The sequence below is a fragment of the Schistocerca nitens genome, chromosome 1 (genome assembly GCF_023898315.1).
Source record: "Schistocerca nitens isolate TAMUIC-IGC-003100 chromosome 1, iqSchNite1.1, whole genome shotgun sequence".
Lineage (NCBI taxonomy): Eukaryota > Metazoa > Arthropoda > Insecta > Orthoptera > Acrididae > Schistocerca > Schistocerca nitens.
The window spans coordinates 46797748-46818079 of NC_064614.1; the positions used below are offsets into that span (position 1 = coordinate 46797748).

General features: G+C 40.9%; 1 protein-coding gene across 1 annotated transcript in view; it reads left to right on the forward strand.

Annotated features, from left to right (window-relative positions):
• Nucleotides 1–20332, forward strand: part of LOC126241051 (protein TEX261) — a 56416-nt gene that overhangs the window by 4343 nt on the left and 31741 nt on the right. The window contains exon 2 of the mRNA XM_049947974.1: nucleotides 10055–10134. Coding sequence (XP_049803931.1) covers nucleotides 10055–10134 — 80 coding nt within the window. The remainder of the gene's footprint in view (nucleotides 1–10054; nucleotides 10135–20332) is intronic.

Genomic DNA, 20332 nt, shown 5'->3' on the forward strand with positions numbered 1-20332 from the left:
AACACAACACATTTATATCATGGGTCATAGCAGACATGTGTTAATGCAAACTTTGGTTGGCCCTAAGCATGCCCTCAGCCACTTTTTTGTTTGTGACAGATTATGAACAGGCAGCATATGAAAAAGAGTTTGGCAAAAAGATTTTATGAAGCCATAGCAGTCACAGGGACTTGGAAGTAACATGCATTGGGTCGACAGAAGCGTCCAATCCCACATGTCGGCTTTGACCCGTGACGTAAGGGTGTTGTCGTGTGTGACGTCATGACAGTGCGGAGTTTGGTTTGAGTGTGGCTGTCTCCAGTTCTGTTTTATCTTATTTTATTTACTTTTCTGATCTGTTCGTTCTATCCTGTGAGATTTTTTTTTAAAAAAGACAAAAAACACTAATCAGCTACTGAAGCATCTTTATCTTCTATGGGTTGCAGGGGTTACGACCCCTGGGGAGGTGGGTGGGTATTCATGCATGGCTGTCTTCACTTGCACGTTGTAGCTACGCAAGGCGTCTAAATTTGTTTATATTTAGTTTGCCCCCCACCCAAAACACCCCATTTCCCGCACGTGTCCCGTCAGTGTCATTAGGCTTCTTGTGCAAAGTGTGTGTGTTTGTTTTTGTTTCCGCCATATTTGTGACGTCATGGGTCAAAGCAGACGGGTGGGATCGGACGCTTCCGTATTTCCCATGCATTTATTTCTATGAGCATTGCCACAGGTAAAGCAAGAATTGTTTCTGATTTTAAGGATTTTGGGGTTCATAAAATTCAAGTGAGTCCAGATGCAGATAGCATGTTTTCGAACAAATTGCAGGACGTGTTGCTTGTGCCTATGACAGTAACTTGTGGGTGGCTTGCCTGTCCAGAGATAAAAATGAGAAGTAAACCTTTAATTTATGCATCATTGTGGACTGCCTCTTTCTTTTCCATAACCAGGAAAACTAGATCAATTGGCTGTTCCGATAAAAGTCTTAATTTGTAAACTAAGTTATATTACTGCTATGGAAGAATGTAAAGATTATCACATGAAGAGTTGTGGAAGATGTAGATGTAGGATTATACTAGAAATGAACGTATTGTTACATCAATAATATGGCATTATTGCTTGGGAGAACTAGGTTATGTTATTTAAGAGAAAAATGCAATATATCAGCTTAAATTAATAGGACTGTCATTGGATAACTATAATGTCTTACTTGGTGAAGATAATAAAATGTTGCTCGTTGTACTCAAATAAAACATTGTTAAATAATAACAGCTGTACCATTGTTTGATTAATAATATTGGGTACATTAATTTAATGGTAAAATGAAGGCATAATTAACTAAATTATTAATAGTCTTAATTGATGATTTGTTATTATGGTGTATGCTAAAATATTTTCACGTTTAACATGGGAAAGCTGTATCTGAAGTTAAGTGTGTGTTTCTAATAAAATAATATATTGACTGTCACTGAATAAAAATTAATAATGATTTGAGCTCCTTGTTTGATTTTAGACATGGAAGGATTGCAGTGAAATTAGTAAGAAGTTCAAAGGACTACAGACTATGCACAAGATGTTGCACTTATCAGCAAAATAAAATTTATTTTAACATGTTCCCACTGGAATAGCATAGTGTCATGATATTTGGCACGCACATGACTAACATAAATTTTAAATTCAGCATTGCTTCATCAAATAGCAAGTACTTTTAAAGCTTACTAGAAACTGGATAACATTTTACAAAATTTAGGTCTGTAAATCGTACAGTCTTGAAGATTTGGTGGTTCAATGAAACAACCATTGCGTAATTTGGAAGTTTTAAAAATTTATTAGTAAAATAATGAAAGGTCAAAAAAAATTTAATTTGTGATATTTCATGCAGACACTGCTACTACAAATATACAAAAATTTATCAAAATTTCATATATCGATAACAAGGCTATTGGTTGATTCCCATTCACTGACCCACTTGTAGACCCACTCATCTGTAATATATATTGGGTTTGATATGGTTCAATTTGAGCCATTGATTAATATAGTTGTCATCAGCAAACATTAGTTTTAGAACATACTTTAAAGACATTGGTGGTTATTTATTTAGGTTCAGAAGAGGAGTGACCACATTACAGAATTTTTTTGAGACTTCACATTTATTTTTTCTCACTGTGAGTTAAGTTTCATTCCTTTGTTGGTTATTGTTGTGACCCCTCTGCTTTCTGTTATGAAAAGATGGCTCTACCCAAGCAAGGAGGGCACCAGATTAGTACTCCACATTAGAATTTTATTTTCTACATTGCCTTCTTAGCAAAGTTGTGAAGTATCCCAACAAATTAGTTTAAAGACTTAACCGTATTTCTTCAATGAGTCATGTTGATGACAAGCTCATTGATTTTCAGCCAGATTGCAGCAAACTTTTTTTTTTTTTTTTCAGTTGAGTATTAAAAACCACAACATTTCAACAAGTGTCTTACTAACTTGAGATATTGCAGATGTTATACAAGAGGTGAAAATACCATTTCCTCTTGGTATAGGTGCCAAAGTCTTGTGAGGTTGGGCCAGAGTAGGAGGCTGCTTTCAGTCTGTACATGGGCATTCGTGATCCATCTTGTGCTGTCCACTCTTGGACACACTAGAAGTGGATAGATGCTTATACAGTATCCCATGCCAAACTGAGTTAATAACTCTAGTCTTTGTTGATCAATGGATCCTAATGTTTATCGATTCTTTTATTTTGCCATCCTAGTAAGTGCTGGCTTGGCACAGTAACTTAGTGTTCTCAAACTCAATTGTATGTTCTTCATTCAGGCTGTACTTGCCACACCTTATTTGCCTTTGTGTTCTAGGGACACATGCCTAATATATTCTTTGCTTCCATTTACAGTGATGCATTTGCCTAGTATATTGGTGACCCAACCTCACCAGCAGGGTGAGGAGATAGCAATCCCCCCACATACACATATAAACAGGGGTACATTTGAAATATCTTTACACTTTGGCAAGAAGATGGTGCGAACAACAATGGTTCTGCTGCTTTCAAGTCGTATGTAAATCATTTATAAAAAGTGAGAATAACCAAAGGCCCAACAGAGGGCAATGATGTACTCCATAATTAACTTTCCAGTATCCTTGAAAAGTAATTCTTATTTTCTATAGATGCTGAGTCGCAGATAGGCACAACAAAAAGACTGTAACAAATAAATAGGCTTTCAGGTAGTAAGGCCTTTGTCAAAAATAGAACACACACACACACACACACACACACACACACACACACACACACACACACATACACACAGGTGCACGCACACAAATGCAACTCGTGCACACGACCGCAGTCTCAGGCAACTGAAACCACACTGCCAGCAGCAGCACCGGTGCATGATGGGAGTGGCGACTGGGTGGGGGTAAGGAGGAGGCTGGGGTGGGGATGGGAGGTATAGTATGGTAGGGGTGGCAGACAGTCTAGTGCTGTAGGTTAGACGGAGGGCAGGGGAGAGGTGGAAAGGGGAGGGGGGGGGGACTAGCAGAAAAGGAGAGAATTAAAAAGACAGGGTGTGATGGTGGAATGATGGCTGTCTAGTACTGGAATGGGGACAGGGAAGGGGCTGGATGGGTGAGGACAGTGACTGATGAAGGTTGAGGCCAGGAGGGTTACGGGAACATAGGAGGTATTGCAGGAAAAGTTCCAACCCGCGCAATTCAGAACAGCTGGTGTTAGTGCGAAGGGTCCATATGGTGCAGGCTGTAAAGCAGTCATTGAGATGAAGGATGTCATGTTTGGAAGCATGCTCAGTAACAGGGTGGTCCACTTGTTTCTTGGCCACTGTTTGTTAGTGGCCTTTCATGCGGACAGATCTCCTGTTGGTTGTCATGCCCACATAGAATGCAGTGCAGTGGTTGCAGCTTAGCTTGTAGATCACATGACTGGTTTAACAAGTAGCCCTGCCTTTGATGGGATAGGTGATGTTTGTGACTGAACTGGTGTAGGTGGTGGTGGGAGGATGTATGGGATAGGTCTTGCATCTAGGTCTATTACAAGGGTATAAGCCATGAGGTAAGGTGTTGGGAGCAGGGGTTGTGTAAGGGTGGACTAGTATACAAGGTGTGTCAAAAAGAATATACGTATTTCAAAGTCATGTATTTATTAAACTTTAAGACATACGAATATGAAACTTTACACACATATTTGAAAACCTCTCAAGTTCAGATTACCGTTGTTCAATGTGTCCTCCATCAGCGACATGAACAATATGACATCGAAACTCAAATACCTCCCATACTCGGGCAAGCATGTCCTTCGTCACTAATGTTATGGCAACACGGATCCGGTTCTTCAACTCTTCCAGGTTCCGTGGGAGTGGTGGTACATAAACGTTGCCTTTGACAAAACCCTACAGGAAGAAGTCAGAGGGTGTCAAATCTGGTGACCATGGAGACCATCTGAGACATGCTAAGTTGCTAGCTCCTTGATGACAAATCCAATGGTTCGGTAGAGTTTCATTCAGATATTCATGCACTTGGCAACTCCAGTGGGAGAGTGCCCCATCTTGTTCAAAAATGAAGTTGTCTTCGTACTGCCTTGGAAACAACCAGTTTTGTAACATAGCAAGATACTGCCGACCGTTAACCATGTTGCCATCAAAGAAGAATGGGCCGTAAACAGATGATCGGGATATCGCACAAAACACATTGACTTTGGGTGGATCTCATACATGTTCAATGGCTGCATGTGGGTTCTGTAGGCCCGAAATTCGAACATTGTGTTTGCTTACCTGACCACCAATGTGAAAAGTCGCTTCATCACTGAACACAATGTGTTGTGGAAAGATGTTATCATAACACAATGTGTTGTGGAAAGATGTTATCATTGTCAGTAGCATCAAGAATCTCACTACAAAATGCCACACATTTGCGTTTGTCATCAGGATGCAGAGCTTGTAACATAACCAACCGACGTCTCAAAACACGCCAAAGTGTTGTTGTAGGTAGTTCTAACTCCCGACTGGCACGATGAGTTGGTTTTGAAGGACTATGTTGGAAAGCAGTTTGAATTTGTGCAACATTTTCTTCATGAACATAGGACGGCCAGGACTTTTTCCTTTAGATACACATTCTGTATCTAGAAACTGTCGATACCATCTGCAAATGTTCCACCCATTTGTAGGATCAATTTGGTACTTCAGCCCGAAACATCTTTGCACTGTAATCACAGAATTGCACTTCGCAAACTCGAGAACACAAAATGATTTCAGCTGCAGAGAAGCTGTTTTAAATATATGACAATTACCAAGCAAGACAGAAGACAACTGGCATCTAGTGGCTATTAATATAAACGAAACTATGTATTTGTTTCTCCAATAGCCGAGGCGCAGTGATCGATAGTTTGGACAAAATATTACTATATTCTTTTTGAAACACCCTGTATTGTGTAGGTTCAGTGGATGGCGGAATACCACTGTGGGAGGGGTGGGAAGGATAGTGGGCAGGACATTTCTCATTGCAGGGCGCGACGAGAGGTAGTCGAAAGACGGTGGTGCTTGGGAGGTGTTGGGAGACTGGAAAGATAGGGCATGGGCTATTTGATTGTGTACAAGGTTGGGAGGACAATTACCGTCTGAATGCTTCAGTGAGACCCACAGTAGATCTCAAGAGGGACCGCTCATCATTGCAGATGCGACGACTGCAGGTGGGTGGGCTTGGTATAGAATGGGTGGCAGCTGTCAAAATAGAGATATTGCTGGTAGTTAGTAGGTTTGATATGGATAGAGGTGCTGATGTAGCCATTTTAGAGGTGGAGTTCAACATCTGGGAAGATGGCTTGTTGGGTTGAGTAGGACCAGGTGAACCAAATGGGGGAGAAGTTTTTTAGGTTCTGGAGGAATGTGGACAGGGTGTCCTCACCCTCAGTCCAGATCGCAAAGATGTCATCAGTGAATTTGAACCAGGTTGAAGAGGGGGGAGGGGGGGTTGGTTAGGATTCTGGGTGTTTAGGAAGGATTCCTCTAGATGGCCCATGAAAAGGTTGGCATAGGATGGTGCCATGCGGGTGCCAATGGCTGTACAACAGATCTGTTTGTAGGTATTGCCTTCAGAGGAGAAGTAGTTGTGGGTGAGAATGTAGTTGGTCATGGTGACTGGGAAGGAGGTTGTTGGTTTGGAATCCATTGGCTGTTGGGAAAGGTAGTATTCAATAGCAGTAAGGCCCCAGGCATTAGGAATGTTAGTGTAGAGGGAGATGGCATCAGTAATGACGAGCAGGGCACCCTGTGGTAAAGGGACAGGAACTGTGGAGAGTCGATGGAGGAGGTGGTTGGTATTTTTTATATAGGAGGGTAGGTTCTGGGTAATAGGTTGAAGGTGTTGGTCTATGAGAACAGAGATTCGCTCAGTGGGGGCACAGTAACCAGACCCAATGGGGTGTCATGGGTGGTTAGGTTTATGAACTTTAGGAAGCATGTAGAAGGTAGGAGTGTGGGGAGTGGTAAGGGTGAGCAGACAGATGGACTCCAGGGAGAGGTTCTGGGATGGTCCTAAGGATTTGAGGTGAGGCTGGAGATCCTGCTGGATTTCTGGAGTAGGGTCACTGTGGCAAGGTTTGTAGGTACAAGTATCCAACAGCTGGCAGAGTCCTGCCAGGTAATCCCTGCGGTTCGAAACAGCAGTGATGGAGCCTCTGTCAGCAGGTAGGATTATAAGGCCGAGATCAGTTTTTAGATGGTGGACTGTGGTTCTTTCTGTGGATGTAAGGTTGGTTTGCATGTTGAGGGATTTGGGGAATGATGGTGAGGCAAGGTTCAAGTTTAAGAAATTCTGGAAAGTTAACAGGGAGTGGTTTGGGGGCAGAGGGGGTGGATCATGGTTGGATGGAGGACTGAAATGAGTTAGGCAGTGTTCAGTATTGGTGTTTGGTTGAGTCTGATTGGTAGGGCTGGCGGCAAAAAAGTGTTTCCACTGTAGGGACTGGGAGAAGGAGAGAAGCTCTATGACAAGGCATGCGTGATTGAATTTCGGAGAGGGGCAAAAGGTGAGGTCTTTGGAAAGGGCTGATTTTCTGTGGGACTAAGGCTTCCGGAGGAAAGGTTCATTACTGTGTTACGGGTCTGTTTAGGTTCTGGTTTCTGTGCATTGGTTGGAGGGAGTTTTTGACGGTGGGGTAAGTGTAGTAGGTCTGCAAAACAGGGTTTTTCAGATATGAGGGGATGTGAGGGAAGTTTGGAGGTTGTTGTAGAGGTGGTGGACAGTGGTACTCCAAGGCAGGAATAGGACTTGAGGTGGCATTGTGCATGTTGCCCAAGTTCCTGCAGGGCAAGAGTTTCAATGTGTGTTAGGGGTTCCAGGAATTTAGGGTTCCATAGCAGTCTTTTTGTTGTCCCTGTCTGCGACTCAGCATCTCCGCTATATGGTGAGCAGCAGCTTACCTTTTCATAATATTGTTACATTCCATCTTGGATTTTCCATTGTTTGATCTTATTTTCTTGACATATTTCTACCATGTGTTGTATGCTAGAAAGGTGTGACTTACGTCAGTTGTAGGCAAACTTCTTTGCATTTTCCTAAGCAGCAGACTGTGACTGATCATATCACACAAGATCAAATGGTTTAGATAGATCTAGAAACAACCCACAGATTGAATATTTGTGGAATCTCCATGGGGTTAAATTATTGGAACTACTGTCTGCCAGTGAAGTAAATAGTGTCTGCAGAATGAATATAATGTATCTGTACTTTCTTGGTTATTAGCAGGTGCAGTGTTTCCTGTCACCATGCAGAATTAGTTATTGAAATTGGTGATGCAGTAATGTTTGCTTTTGTAACTTGAGACTCATTTCTCTGACAATGGGGGATGATGTAGGACTGTTTATGGATTGAGTAGATGAATTACCAAGCAAATCAACTCAAAGGACACACACCAGGAAAAGATGAGAGAGATATTCATAAAGTGTAAGAAAGATTTTTATTTTGGATGCTGCCTGTTTTTAACATACAGGGAAGTTTTTCATTGAAGCAGCCAAAAGGAGTCAAAGCACAAATCTGAGTCTTGCGTTCATCCATCAGTGAAAATCAAAAAATCGCCCTTCATTGCGTGGTCCCTTGGTATTAGTACCATGCCAGATGAAGAAGTCGCTCACATTTAGTGGTGTACAGCTTTAAGCTGTGCTTCACGTTATGTGGGATTGCTTGTGTTCTGAAAGGAAAAAAAAAATAAGCAAAGTAGCCTCTGAACTTTTTATTTTAAGTCCAGTAAATTAGAAATGTAAATATGAAAGAGTTGGATAATATAACAGGAAAAATGGTGTGGCTAACGTGATGATACATGTTGAAGGGAGTCCAAGAACTACTGCTTCTAGCATGCTGCAACTAAGTAAACTGGAACAGGGCTGATAGCTCTGCTAATGGAAAAAAAAACACACATTGACTCTTAAGCCCTCTGAGATTTACAAGTAGTTACACGATTGGAACAAAGTATATATAATAATTCTAGAAAACACATTCAGTAATGTGATGGAAGGAGCAGTTGGTCTTCATGTGTACTCCACAACCCACCTTATTGTCTGTATGTGTGTGCATGTGCATGCGTGCATATGTATGTTAGTGTGTGCCACTGTCATTTTCTTGTAAGACGAGTGACATATTGTGAGCACCTAAAAACTCTTTCGTCCTCCTCCCCATATTCTCTGAATGTTGGAGCTGCCAGTGTTAGGAGCTTTTAGCTTCAAATTTTAAAAAGTTGTGAACCCATTTTTCCAACTAGATAACGTTAGGAGTGAAATAAAGTTTTCTCATGCTGATGACATGTTACATGTATTCAATATTTGTGCCTCTCCAAGATGTACTGGTACTGAGCAAAACTGTACAACAGGCAATAACGTGGTTTTCTGTTAGGAAGAAGTGGGGCTTAAATCCTTGTCAATCAATCTAGATTTCTGTATTAAGTCAGTTTGGTTATCACTTTTTTCCTAACTGATCACAGTGTTGAACTCCAGATTACATAGATGAAGTTAAGGTTCTCGTCATTTTTCTTGCAATCCATTGAAAAGGCAGCTATATCTGTTATTTATTGAAGAGTTATCCTGTGACTAATTACTTCCTCATTGCCTTCTCTTTGGCTGCATACCATGTTCTTTATTTGCTTTGACTCGTGCAACTTAGAACTTTGGCTGAAGCTCAGAAACAGAAATTTGCACACCTGTAAACTAATGCTAATACTTCAAGCTGTTCTTTGTCATGCCCATAACAAAATTTTTGCTACTATAGTCCACAGGACCTGCTGTCACACACCCTTACTTTCTTTCCTGTGTCTCTTGAAGATTGTCAGAAAGTTGTCCCCAGTCCACCTTATTTTACACCTAACTTGTTTGTGGGACTGTTACACTATTAAACACAGGCTCTGCTTCCACTGGAACCAATCATTTTCATTGTGAAATGTTATGCGCCAGGTGAGTCACCCTTGAAACTATTACTGATAGTTGTCACTCACCAAATTCTTTCATTGACCACCATTCTCCCTATGTCTGTTCTAGTGGTATTATGCCTAGGAACAACACAGAAAAAATGCTCCACAGTGTCCTTGCTGTTCGAAGAGCTAGCCTCATAAATAGTAAATCTTAGTTCGGGCTGTTGCCATAATAGTGTTCTCCACTGTAGTAAACAAAACCCCAATTGAAACACTATATTAAGAAGTTCCTTACACTGTCTGTTGATGAACCCTACTGGTGCCTGTTAAAAGAAGGCCCAGACAGATGGTGGTTGCAGTGAAAGGTTTCACTTCATATGGTGCCTGATAGTGGATGTAATCAGTCAGCTGCTTGTGTTGTCTCCAGAACTGGTACTATGCTGCACATTCAGGACACAGCTACAATTCTCACTTAGCTGAACTCTGTCGCCTATATAGGCTGTATGAATGTAAACTTCTTATAAGTGTATTCGCATAAATTGTTCTCTGTGTCCAGCATTGTTGTTTTTGTGTTGTTATGTGTGTACACTATAACGTACAAAATATGTTCTCATGAATATGAGGGCTATGAAATTTTGAACGTATGTAGAAAATTAGGAAATATGTATCATTTCATTTTTACAGCTGCTGGACTGTATTATCTAGCGGAACTTGTGGAAGAATATACCGTCGCATCAAAAAAAGTAATTTGGTGGATGATAATTGTAAGTAAAAATTTGATATTACCTCATAACATTAACACTACACCTACAAAGTATGTTTGTTGATTTTTTAATTAGCATTTTTTAAGTTATTATTGTTTTATTACTAGAAGAAATAGAGCGATAAGCCACTTTTACCATAGTTCTATTTGTGTGAAGACACATTTTGGGCTCTCAATGATCTTAAATTAGCATAATAAATTTATATCTTTGTGAGTACACCATTTTTATTGACTGCATATTGAATTCTTCAGCTGTCTTTTGTCCTGTAATTTTTGGCTCTTTTTTCCCCCCACTTCTACGTGCATAGCACCAACACTTAAAGCCTCACTGGTACAGCACAGTATTCACCATGTGGCCGATTACTGCATTATAAAAAAAAAGTGACTGGCTGCTCTATTTATTCAAGCAATTCAATCGACAGCCATGGAGCGTATCCAACATTAACATGAATAAATTAGCTAATTGTTACTGTAGTCATACTGCATATACAGGGTGAGTCACCTAACATTACCACTGGATATATTTCGTAAACCACATCAAATACTGACGAATAGATTCCACAGACCGAACGTGAGGAGAGGGGCTAGTGTAATTGGATAATACAAACCATACAAAAATGCACGGAAGTATGTTTTGTAACACAAACCTACGATTTTTTAAATGCAACCCCATTAGTTTTGTTAGCCCATCTGAACATATAAACAAATACGTAATCAGTGCCGTTTGTTGCATTGTAAAATGTTAATTACATCCGGAGATATTGTAACCTAAAGTTGACGCTTCAGTACCACTCCTCCGCTGTTCGATTGTGTGTATCGAAGAGCACCGAATTACGTAGGGATCCAAAGGGAACGGTGATGGACCTTAGGTACAGAAGAGACTGGAACAGCACATTACGTCGACATGCTAACACCTTTTTATTGGTCTTTTCACTGACGCGCATGTACATTACCATGAGGGGTGATGTACACGTACACACGTGCTTTCCATTTTCAATTACGGAGTGGAATAGAGTGTGTCCCGACATGTCAGGCCAATAGATGTTCAATGTGGTGGCCATCATTTGCTGCACACAATGGCAATCTCTGGCGTAATGAATGTCGTACACGCCGCAGTACATCTGGTATAATGTTGCCGCAGGCTGCCACAATACGTTGTTTCATATCCTCTGGGGTTGTAGGCACATCACGGTACACATTCTCCTTTAATGTACCCCACAGAAAGAAGTCCAGAGGTGTAAGATCAGGAGAATGGGCTGGCCAATTTATGCGTCCTCTACGTCCTATGAAACGCCCGTCGAACATCCTGTCAAGGGTCAGCCTAGTGTTAATTGCGGAATGTGCAGGTGCACCATCATGCTGATACCACATACGTCGACACGTTTCCAGTGGGACATTTTCGAGCAACGTTGGCAGATCATTCTGTAGAAACGCAATGTATGTTGCAGCTGCTTGGGCCTCTGCAATGAAGTGAGGACCAATGAGGTGGTCGCCAATGATTCCGCATCATACATTTACAGTCCACGGTCGCTGTCGCTCTACCTGTCTGAGCCAGCGAGGATTGTCCACGGACCAGTAATGCATGTTCCGTAGATTCAATGCCCCCTGGTTTGTGAAACCCGCTTCATCGGTAAACAGGTAGAACTGCAACGCATTCTCTGTTAATGCCCATTGACAGAATTGCACTCAATGATTAAAGTCATCACCATGTAATTGCTGATGTAGCGACATATGAAACGGGTGAAAGCGGTGACGATGCAGTATGCGCATGACACTACTTTGACTCAGTCCACCGGCTCTCGCAATGTCCCGTGTACTCATGTATGGGTTAATGGCAACAGCAGCTAACACACCAACTGCACCCGCTTCTCCTGTGACGGGCCTGTTACGGACCCGTTTGCGTGCTACGACCATACCTGTTGCATACAGTTGGCAGTAGATGTTTTGCAATGTACGGCACATTGGATGCTCTCTGTCCGGGTACCGTTCTGCATACACCCTGCAGGCTTCAGCAGCATTTCGTCGACACTCACCATAGATGAGTATCATCTCCGCCTTTTCAGAGTTCGAATACACCATGGTCACAGTTCCTACAACACTACACTATCACAGACGTCTGGTAACATGGTGTACTACAGTTGGTCTGCATGCGGAGACGAATGCAGAATAACAATAGCAGCAAGCGCTACATGCGGACACTGCGACAGCTAGACCAAACCACAACAGTGCACTACAGCCACACTCGTAAACACGGTCGTCATCGTAAACATGTCCCTGCAGATGCTGCTCGCCGACCGTGGCCCGTGTTTGTTACAACACGCAACTGAACGTCGGAGGTTTCAAGCATCAACTTTAGGTTACAATATCTCCGGATGTAATTAACATTTTGCAATGCAACAAACGGCACTGATTACGTATTTGTTTATATGTTCAGATGGGCTAACAAAACTAATGTGGTTCCATTAAAAAAAACGTAGGTTTGTGTTAAAAAACGTACTTCCGTCCATTTTTATATGGTTTGTATTAAACAATTACACTAGCCCCTCTCCTCACGTTCGGTCTGTGGAATCGGTTCGTCAGTATTTGATGTGGTTTACGAAATATATCCAGCGGTAACGTTAGGTGACTCACCCTGTATAATTGTATAATCAAACAAGTAATCAGTCTTGTAAGTGCAATACTTAATTGAGAAAGGTAATAAATGAATGGGGAAAACACTTACTACCCTGGAATTGCCTAGCTATGATGTTTTGCTATTTAAGCGAAAATGAACAGAATATGGAAGGTGGGTTGTTTAACACAGGGCTAATCAGGCCTTGAAGTCTCCAGTAGAACAATAGTTCATAAGAAAACCAAACTAACGTGACATGCTGTAAGTCATTATACAGCCGACAGTAGCAGCTGTGGGCAGGAAATCGTGAAATGCCAGAATAGTAAGTTTCTGCTTGTGGAGAAAAATAAGCAAAGGGATAGAGGAGACGTATAAGTGGCTTAGTTGCAAGTACTGAAAAAAGGAACGAGAGGCAACAGAGTTTAGTGTGAAGATCGTAGTGGGCTACAAGCTACTCAAGATCAAAATTTAGTGAACAAAGAAGAAAATAAAAATAACCAACAAAATGAGACTTAAAATTTGAAGGTCGCTTGTTTGGCCAGAGAAATCAGAATCTAACATAAGTATTCAGAAGATGTAAAGGTTTTTTTTCCCCAGCAGTCAGAGGGAAAGGGGGGGGGGGGGAGAGGAGAGGAAATAAGAAGAATGTTAAGCATACAGTTGGTCAAGAATGGAAATAGCGTCAGACGATTAATTCCACTGATGGTACTACTGGTAATACTATCATGTGAGCAGAAAAGAAGAATAAAACGTAGCCATGGCAACAGCACAGACTTGGGAGACTATAAACAGGGTAGACGGTTCCCCAAACATTTTTCTAAAATTAGTGTTAGTTCACATTAACAGAGAGGTCACCAGATCAGAGTGCAGATTCAATTTGGAGAATGTTTGGTAGGGTATTGGCTACTGCTTTTTGTAAGGGAGATTTTCAACATAAACATTGGTAATAAGGGTATAAAAACTAGTAGAAGCCGACCTCGGGGAAGATCAGTTTGGATTCCGTAGAAATACTGGAACACGTGAGGCAATACTGACCTTACGACTTATCTTAGAAGAAAGATTAAGGAAAGGCTTAGAAGAAAGATTAAGGAAAGGCAAACCTACGTTTCTAGCATTTGTAGACTTAGAGAAATCTTTTGACAATGTTGACTGGAATACTCTCTTTCAAATTCTAAAGGTGGCAGGGGTAAAATACTGGGAGCGAAAGGCTATTTACAATTTGTACAGAAAGCAGATGGCAGTTATAAGAGTTGAGGGGCATGAAAGGGAAGCAGTGGTTGGGAAAGGAGTGAGACAGGGTTGTAGCCTCTCCCCGATGTTATTCAATCTGTATATTGAGCAAGCAGTAAAGGAAACAAAAGAAAAATTCGGAGTAGGTATTAAAATCCATGGAGAAGAAATAAAAACTTTGAGGTTCGCCGATGACATTGTAATTCTGTCAGAGACAGCAAAGGACTTGGAAGAGCAGTTGAACGGAATGGATGGTGTCTTGAAGGGAGGATATAAGATGAACATCAACAAAAGCAAAACGTGGATAATGGAATGTAGTCGAATTAAGTCGGGTGATGCTGAGGGTATTAGACTAGGAAATGAGACACTTAAAGTAGTAAAGGAGTTTTGCTATTTGGGGAGCAAAATAACTGATGATGGTCGAAGTAGAGAGGATATAAAATGTAGACTGGCAATGGCAAGGAAAGCGTTTCTGAAGAAGAGAAATTTGTTAACATCGAGTATAGATTTAAGTCTCAGGAAGTCATTTCTGAAAGTATTTATATGGAGTGTAGCCATGTATGGAAGTGAAACATGGACGGTAAGTAGTTTGGACAAGAAGAGAATAGAAGCTTTCGAAATGTGCTACAGAAGAATGCTGAAGATTAGATGGGTAGATCACATAACTAATGAGGAGGTACTGAATAGGATTGGGGAGAAGAGGAGTTAGTGGCACAACTTGACCAGAAGAAGGGATCGGTTGGTAGGACATGTTCTGAGGCATCAAGGGATCACCAATTTAGTATTGGAGGGCAGCGTGGAGGGTAAAAATCGTAGAGGGAGACCAAGAGATGAATACACTAAGCAGATTCAGAAGGATGTAGGTTGCAGTAGGTACTGGGAGATGAAGAAGCTTGCACAGGATAGAGTAGCATGGAGAGCTGCATCAAACCAGTCTCAGGACTGAAGACCACAACAACAACATGAACAAATGCATTTTTACTGATTTTGGAATATGGTATATTCTGAATCTAACGAGGGGAGACATCCAGGAATAGTAAAATTGTGTGCAAGACCAGGTCATGAACACATACATTTTCCAGGCAACTGTCTTGTCTGGCATTTCACACATCCACATTAAAAGTTTCAATGTGCCAGTACCTCTCACTTAATGTATTTAAGTACCATAAGACTATGGGTTGCCATCCACTTTCTCTATTGCTGATTACATATTTTGAAGAATTGCCGGCAGTTGCATCTACACCATCCCCCAGATCCCCATGATTTCATGCTACTTTCTCAGCCTGTCGTTAATGAAAAACATTAAAGAGTAATACATACCCTTGCAAATGGCTTTCCTAGAGATGAAGAAGCATTTTGGCATGTTCCACACCATCTGTTTTGATATACTCTCTGTGACCACAGATTGGCTATTCATCTTGTTCTCTGGGTTAAAATGTTGTAAAGAAAACAGTAAGCTACTTATGTTGTCCATGTGGCCTAGACATCAGCTTCACAGTGACAGGTGGGATGAACCAAGGTTCCACAGTGTCACTGCTGCTCATCTTGATTGCAGACACAATCACATCAGACCTGCCACAGAACGTACCTTTGACCTGGTTCTACACTGATGCCGCTCACTGCCATGATTGCTGCTTGTCACGGGAATTGAAGTAGCCTGTGCAGGCATGGTATGAACAGGTAGACTCACATTCAGCACTTGGAAACAGGTTCGAATTCTGGAAATCTCCATATCAGATCACAAAATCAAAAGAAGGTGGACATATTCTAGCAATTTTTAATTATTATTTTTATTTATTTTTGAAAGAGATTTACACCATTTGACTGCTAATTGTTCATTTATTTCGCACAATCATGATTTCGGCTTTTTAGCCATTCTGAACTACATGTTAATATATTAAAATAAGTCTGGCCTTAATATGCACTTGAGAATGGCAACAAACCAGAAATAAAAACCATGTGAAATGAATGAACAATTAACAGTCAGACGGTGAAAATGTCTTTCAAAAGCTTCTATATGACTGTGGGCCACCACAAAGGGAAGATATTCTACTGTCATGCGATCCATCAGCAAACTGATGGCGAAATTGAAGGCCTCTGTGAGGGGGAGGAATTGTCTGGAGACATGATAGAAGATATTGGTGTGGATACAAAAGAGATAGGCGGTCCAGTATTAGTCAGAATTTAAAAGAGCTTTGGAAGACTTGAGATTGAATAAGGCAGAAAGGATACGTAACATTCCATCAGAATTTCTAAAATCATTGGAAGAAGTGGCAACCAAAGTTGGAGTGTAGAATCTAGAGACAGGCAACATACCATCAGACTTTCAGAAAAATAGCATCATCACAATTCTGAAGATAGAAAGAGTAGATATATATGAGAACTGTTGCTCAATCATATTAACAATTCATGCATCCAAGTTGCTGAAAATAATAACATACAAAAGAATGGAAAACAGAATAGAAGGTCTGTTAGAGGATGATCAGTTTGGCTTTAGGAAAGATAAAGGCACCAGAAAGGCAGTCCTGACCTGTGCTTGATCATGAAAGCAAGACTGAAGAAAAATCATTACCCATTCATAGGACCTGTTGACCTGGCAAAAGTGTTAGACAATGTAAAATGGTGCAAGATATGAGAAATTCTGAGAAAAAAGAAGTAAGATAAAGGGAAAGACGGGTGATACACAGTACATACAAAAGCCAAGAAGTAGCAATAAGATTGGAAGATCAAGAATGAAGTGCTCCGATTAAAAAGGATATAAGACAAGGATACAGTCTTTTGTCCCTACTGTTCAATCTTATACATTGAAGAAGCAATGATGGAAATAAAAGAAAGGTTCATGAACGGGATTAAAATTCAGGTTGAGAGGATATCGATGATAAGATTTGCCGGTGACATTGCTATACTCAGCGAATGTCAAGGAAAATTACAGGCTCTATTGAAGCAAATGAAAAGTCTATTGAGTAGAGACTGTGGATTGAGAGTAAAAGAAAGAAAGACACTTATGAGAAGTAACAGAAATGAGAAGAGCAAGAGACCTGACAACAAAATTGTGATCACAAAATAGATGAAGTTGAGGAATTCTGCTACCTTGGAAGAAAAATAATACATGATGAACAAAGCATAAGAAGAAGACTAACACACGCAAAGAGAGCTTTCCTGGACAAAAGAAGTCTAAGAGTGTCAAACAATTCCTGAGAATGTGTGTTTAGAGCACATCGTTATATGGTATCATGGACTGTGGGAACTCTGCAACAGGAGAGAATTGAAGCATTTGAGATTTGGTGCTTTAGAAAGACGTTGAAAATTAGGTGGGCGGATGAGGTAAGGAATTGTGGAGGTTCTATCCACAGAGTCGTCAAACAAAAGGACGTCTGGAGAACAATGACAACAAGAAGGGCTGGGCTTATAGGACCTGTGATAAGACATTTGAGAATAAACTTCCCTGGTACTAGAGGGAGCTGAACAGGGTAAAAACTGGAGAGGTTGGCACAGGAGAGGAATCTGTGGTGGGGCGCATCAAACCAGTCAGAAGACTGATGAGGACTGAAAAAAGAAGAGTGTACAAGATTGGTGGTAATGAAAGTGCTAGATTCGAATTACCTGTATGTGATGGCAGGAGCTCACTGGGGTGCAGAGTGACAAACAGTTGATAGAATTCATGGGGGAGAAGATGTACAAGAATGTTACTTGTTGGGGTGTATGGCATTCAGTGCTGGTTAAACACAGTGGCCTTTGAAAGAAATTTTTTTGCTATAAAGAACATACGCTCCTTTTTGATGTGGCCAAAACTGAAGCACACAGAAACCCAAGGGGAGAGGTTGGGGGGGGGGGGGACATAGATACATAGATAGTCTGTCTTGAGGTAGCAGGATGATACAACGTAGATATCAACATAACAACAATATGTAAAGGGCAGATTGTTACTCATTACATACAGGTGCCACTGAGTGGCAGAAAGGTACAATGAAAAAGATACTAGAAATGAAGATGTGAAGATAGCTGCCCTCTGCCCATAAAATTTTAAGGAAAGAAACAGTTTTTCTTAGACCTTGATGCCCCATATTTATCAGATTTTTAACAGTAACCATGCAGGTAACTAAGCCTGCAAATTCTAACATCTTTTTATCATGCCTATTACTTGTATTGGGGTTTCAAAATATGAAAAACTGGACAATTTTCCAAAACTAGAAGGTATAAATTTGAGCATAAATACAGGTAATACTGTAGAATTGACTGTAGTGTCATTTTGAAGACCTTGAGCAGTTCTTTGATTTAATATAGTATAACATTACTGTGAGATTAATGTTGTAAAAGTAAAAAATATGATTTTTCAAAATTTCAAAACATCCTTTTTACTTGTCAGAATGATACACGTGTTTCTTACATATTTCTGTTTGCCTATGAAAAAAATTGAAGATGATGAGTGGGTTGAGAGGGAGATTTATTTTTGCGTGTAATACCACTCCACATTGATTCTCCTTAGCAGTTCAAAAGAAATATCAACAATTAAGAAGTATGTATGTAATGTTGCAGTTTTTATTCTGCACTTAGATGATGTTTGTCCATTTTTAATATTTGCGTGTGTAAGTTAAGTGTGCCTTGTAGTGAAAGCTAACTGAAGTGTGAACATTAGTTGTGATATAAATAAAACATGAAAATGCAGTTTTATTGACAGAGGGTTTATATTAAGGTGTGGGGAGCATATGAAGTTTTCCAAAGGGATGTGTCAGTTTGGCATTGCACAAGAGAAGTATGGAGTTCATCTATCACAAACAGCAACACTCACGTACACATTCAGCAATCTATTACACTGTTAAACATGGTAAACAGGAAATTAATATTTTCTTTTAAAGGTGGGAAGTGAACTGGTAGCAGCAATGTACCTCTTGGGAACATCCCATGTATGCCCTTTGGAGAGATCTAGCTGGCTTCCCATGTTGCCTGTGTGGTCAAGTATTATCTTCTTGTAGGACAAAGCCAGAAGAAATTGGTCTGGCATAAGGATTACCATAAGCATCATGAATATTTTTGTTATAGACGTGCACAGTCACTGTCCCATGTGGAATGACATGGAGCTTCATTTAAAGATCTACCATGCCATACATAAACATTACCTCATTCATCTCTTTCACTGAAGTTCGACGAATGATACTTAGTTCAAGCTTCTTGGCAAGTTGAAACACATTTGCCCTCTCTCTGCAAGCAAAATTGAGACTCTTCAATTGATCTGAAATCTGTTGTACACATTGACATGCTCACATCACAGACAAGTCCCGTGACATATTATGACTGGCACGTGCATGACTTACCAAGATGTGCTTACAGTTCTTCATGGAGCCTTCTGTAAATGGTGTTCGATTATGGCACCCTTCTGGTTGCTGCATCAAGAAAAAGAGTGTACTTGATATGGGAATATAATCCTGTTCCTTGGAGCCCTAAAGAATACCCAGTCATTGCCTGGTGCTGCTGTCTTAAACTGGCCATGATTGTGTCTTTCTTGAAGTAAAAGCTGGAATTAGAAACTATCCCACAGTCTGTTGTAACTGACAAGAGGTTAGATATATAAGCACCTCGTCATATTGTCTGCCTACACTATATAGAGCTCCGTCACTGTTCATCAGAAAAGTGCTGCCTCATCATAATTTAACTTTATCCCCCCCCACACACACACAGATGGCCACAGTCTCTGGCTGTTGAGGCCAGACTGTGAGCAGCAGTCCATGATGGGAGAGGCAACAGGGTGGTGGGGGTGTAAGGAGAAGGCTGGGGGAGGGGAGGGGGGAGGGAAAGCAGGATAGGTCTGGGGGACGGTAAAGTGCTGCACGTGGGAGCGTACTGGGATGAGGTGGAGAGAGGCTACAGCAGCTAGATGCACTTGGATAGTTTGGTGGGGAAGGGGGTAGCGGAAAAGGAGAGAAGTAAAAGGACTGTGGGTGGTGTGTTGGTGGAATAGAGGGCTTTATAGTGCTGGAACGGCAACAGGGAAGGGCTAGATGGGTAGGAACAATAACTGATGAAGGTTGAGGCCAGGAGGACTATGGGAATGTAGTTTTTATTGCATGTAGAGTTCCCACTTAGTAGCCGTTTGCCTTCTGTGTCTCCTGTGTTGATTGTCCTTGGTGTCGATGTACTTGCAGAATAAATAGGGGGTGGAAGTGAAACTACTTTCTACTGTAAATGATGTATCCGACAGATGCACATTTGTGTTTCACTGTCTTTTACTTTCTCTTTTCAAAACACCCCATATATACATTTATATGGTCAATGCACTATTGCTTAACTTTCTATAAGCCTCATTAATAGTTTGCAGGCGAACATCCACATACTGCTAAAATAGTTTATTGTTGAGCAGTAA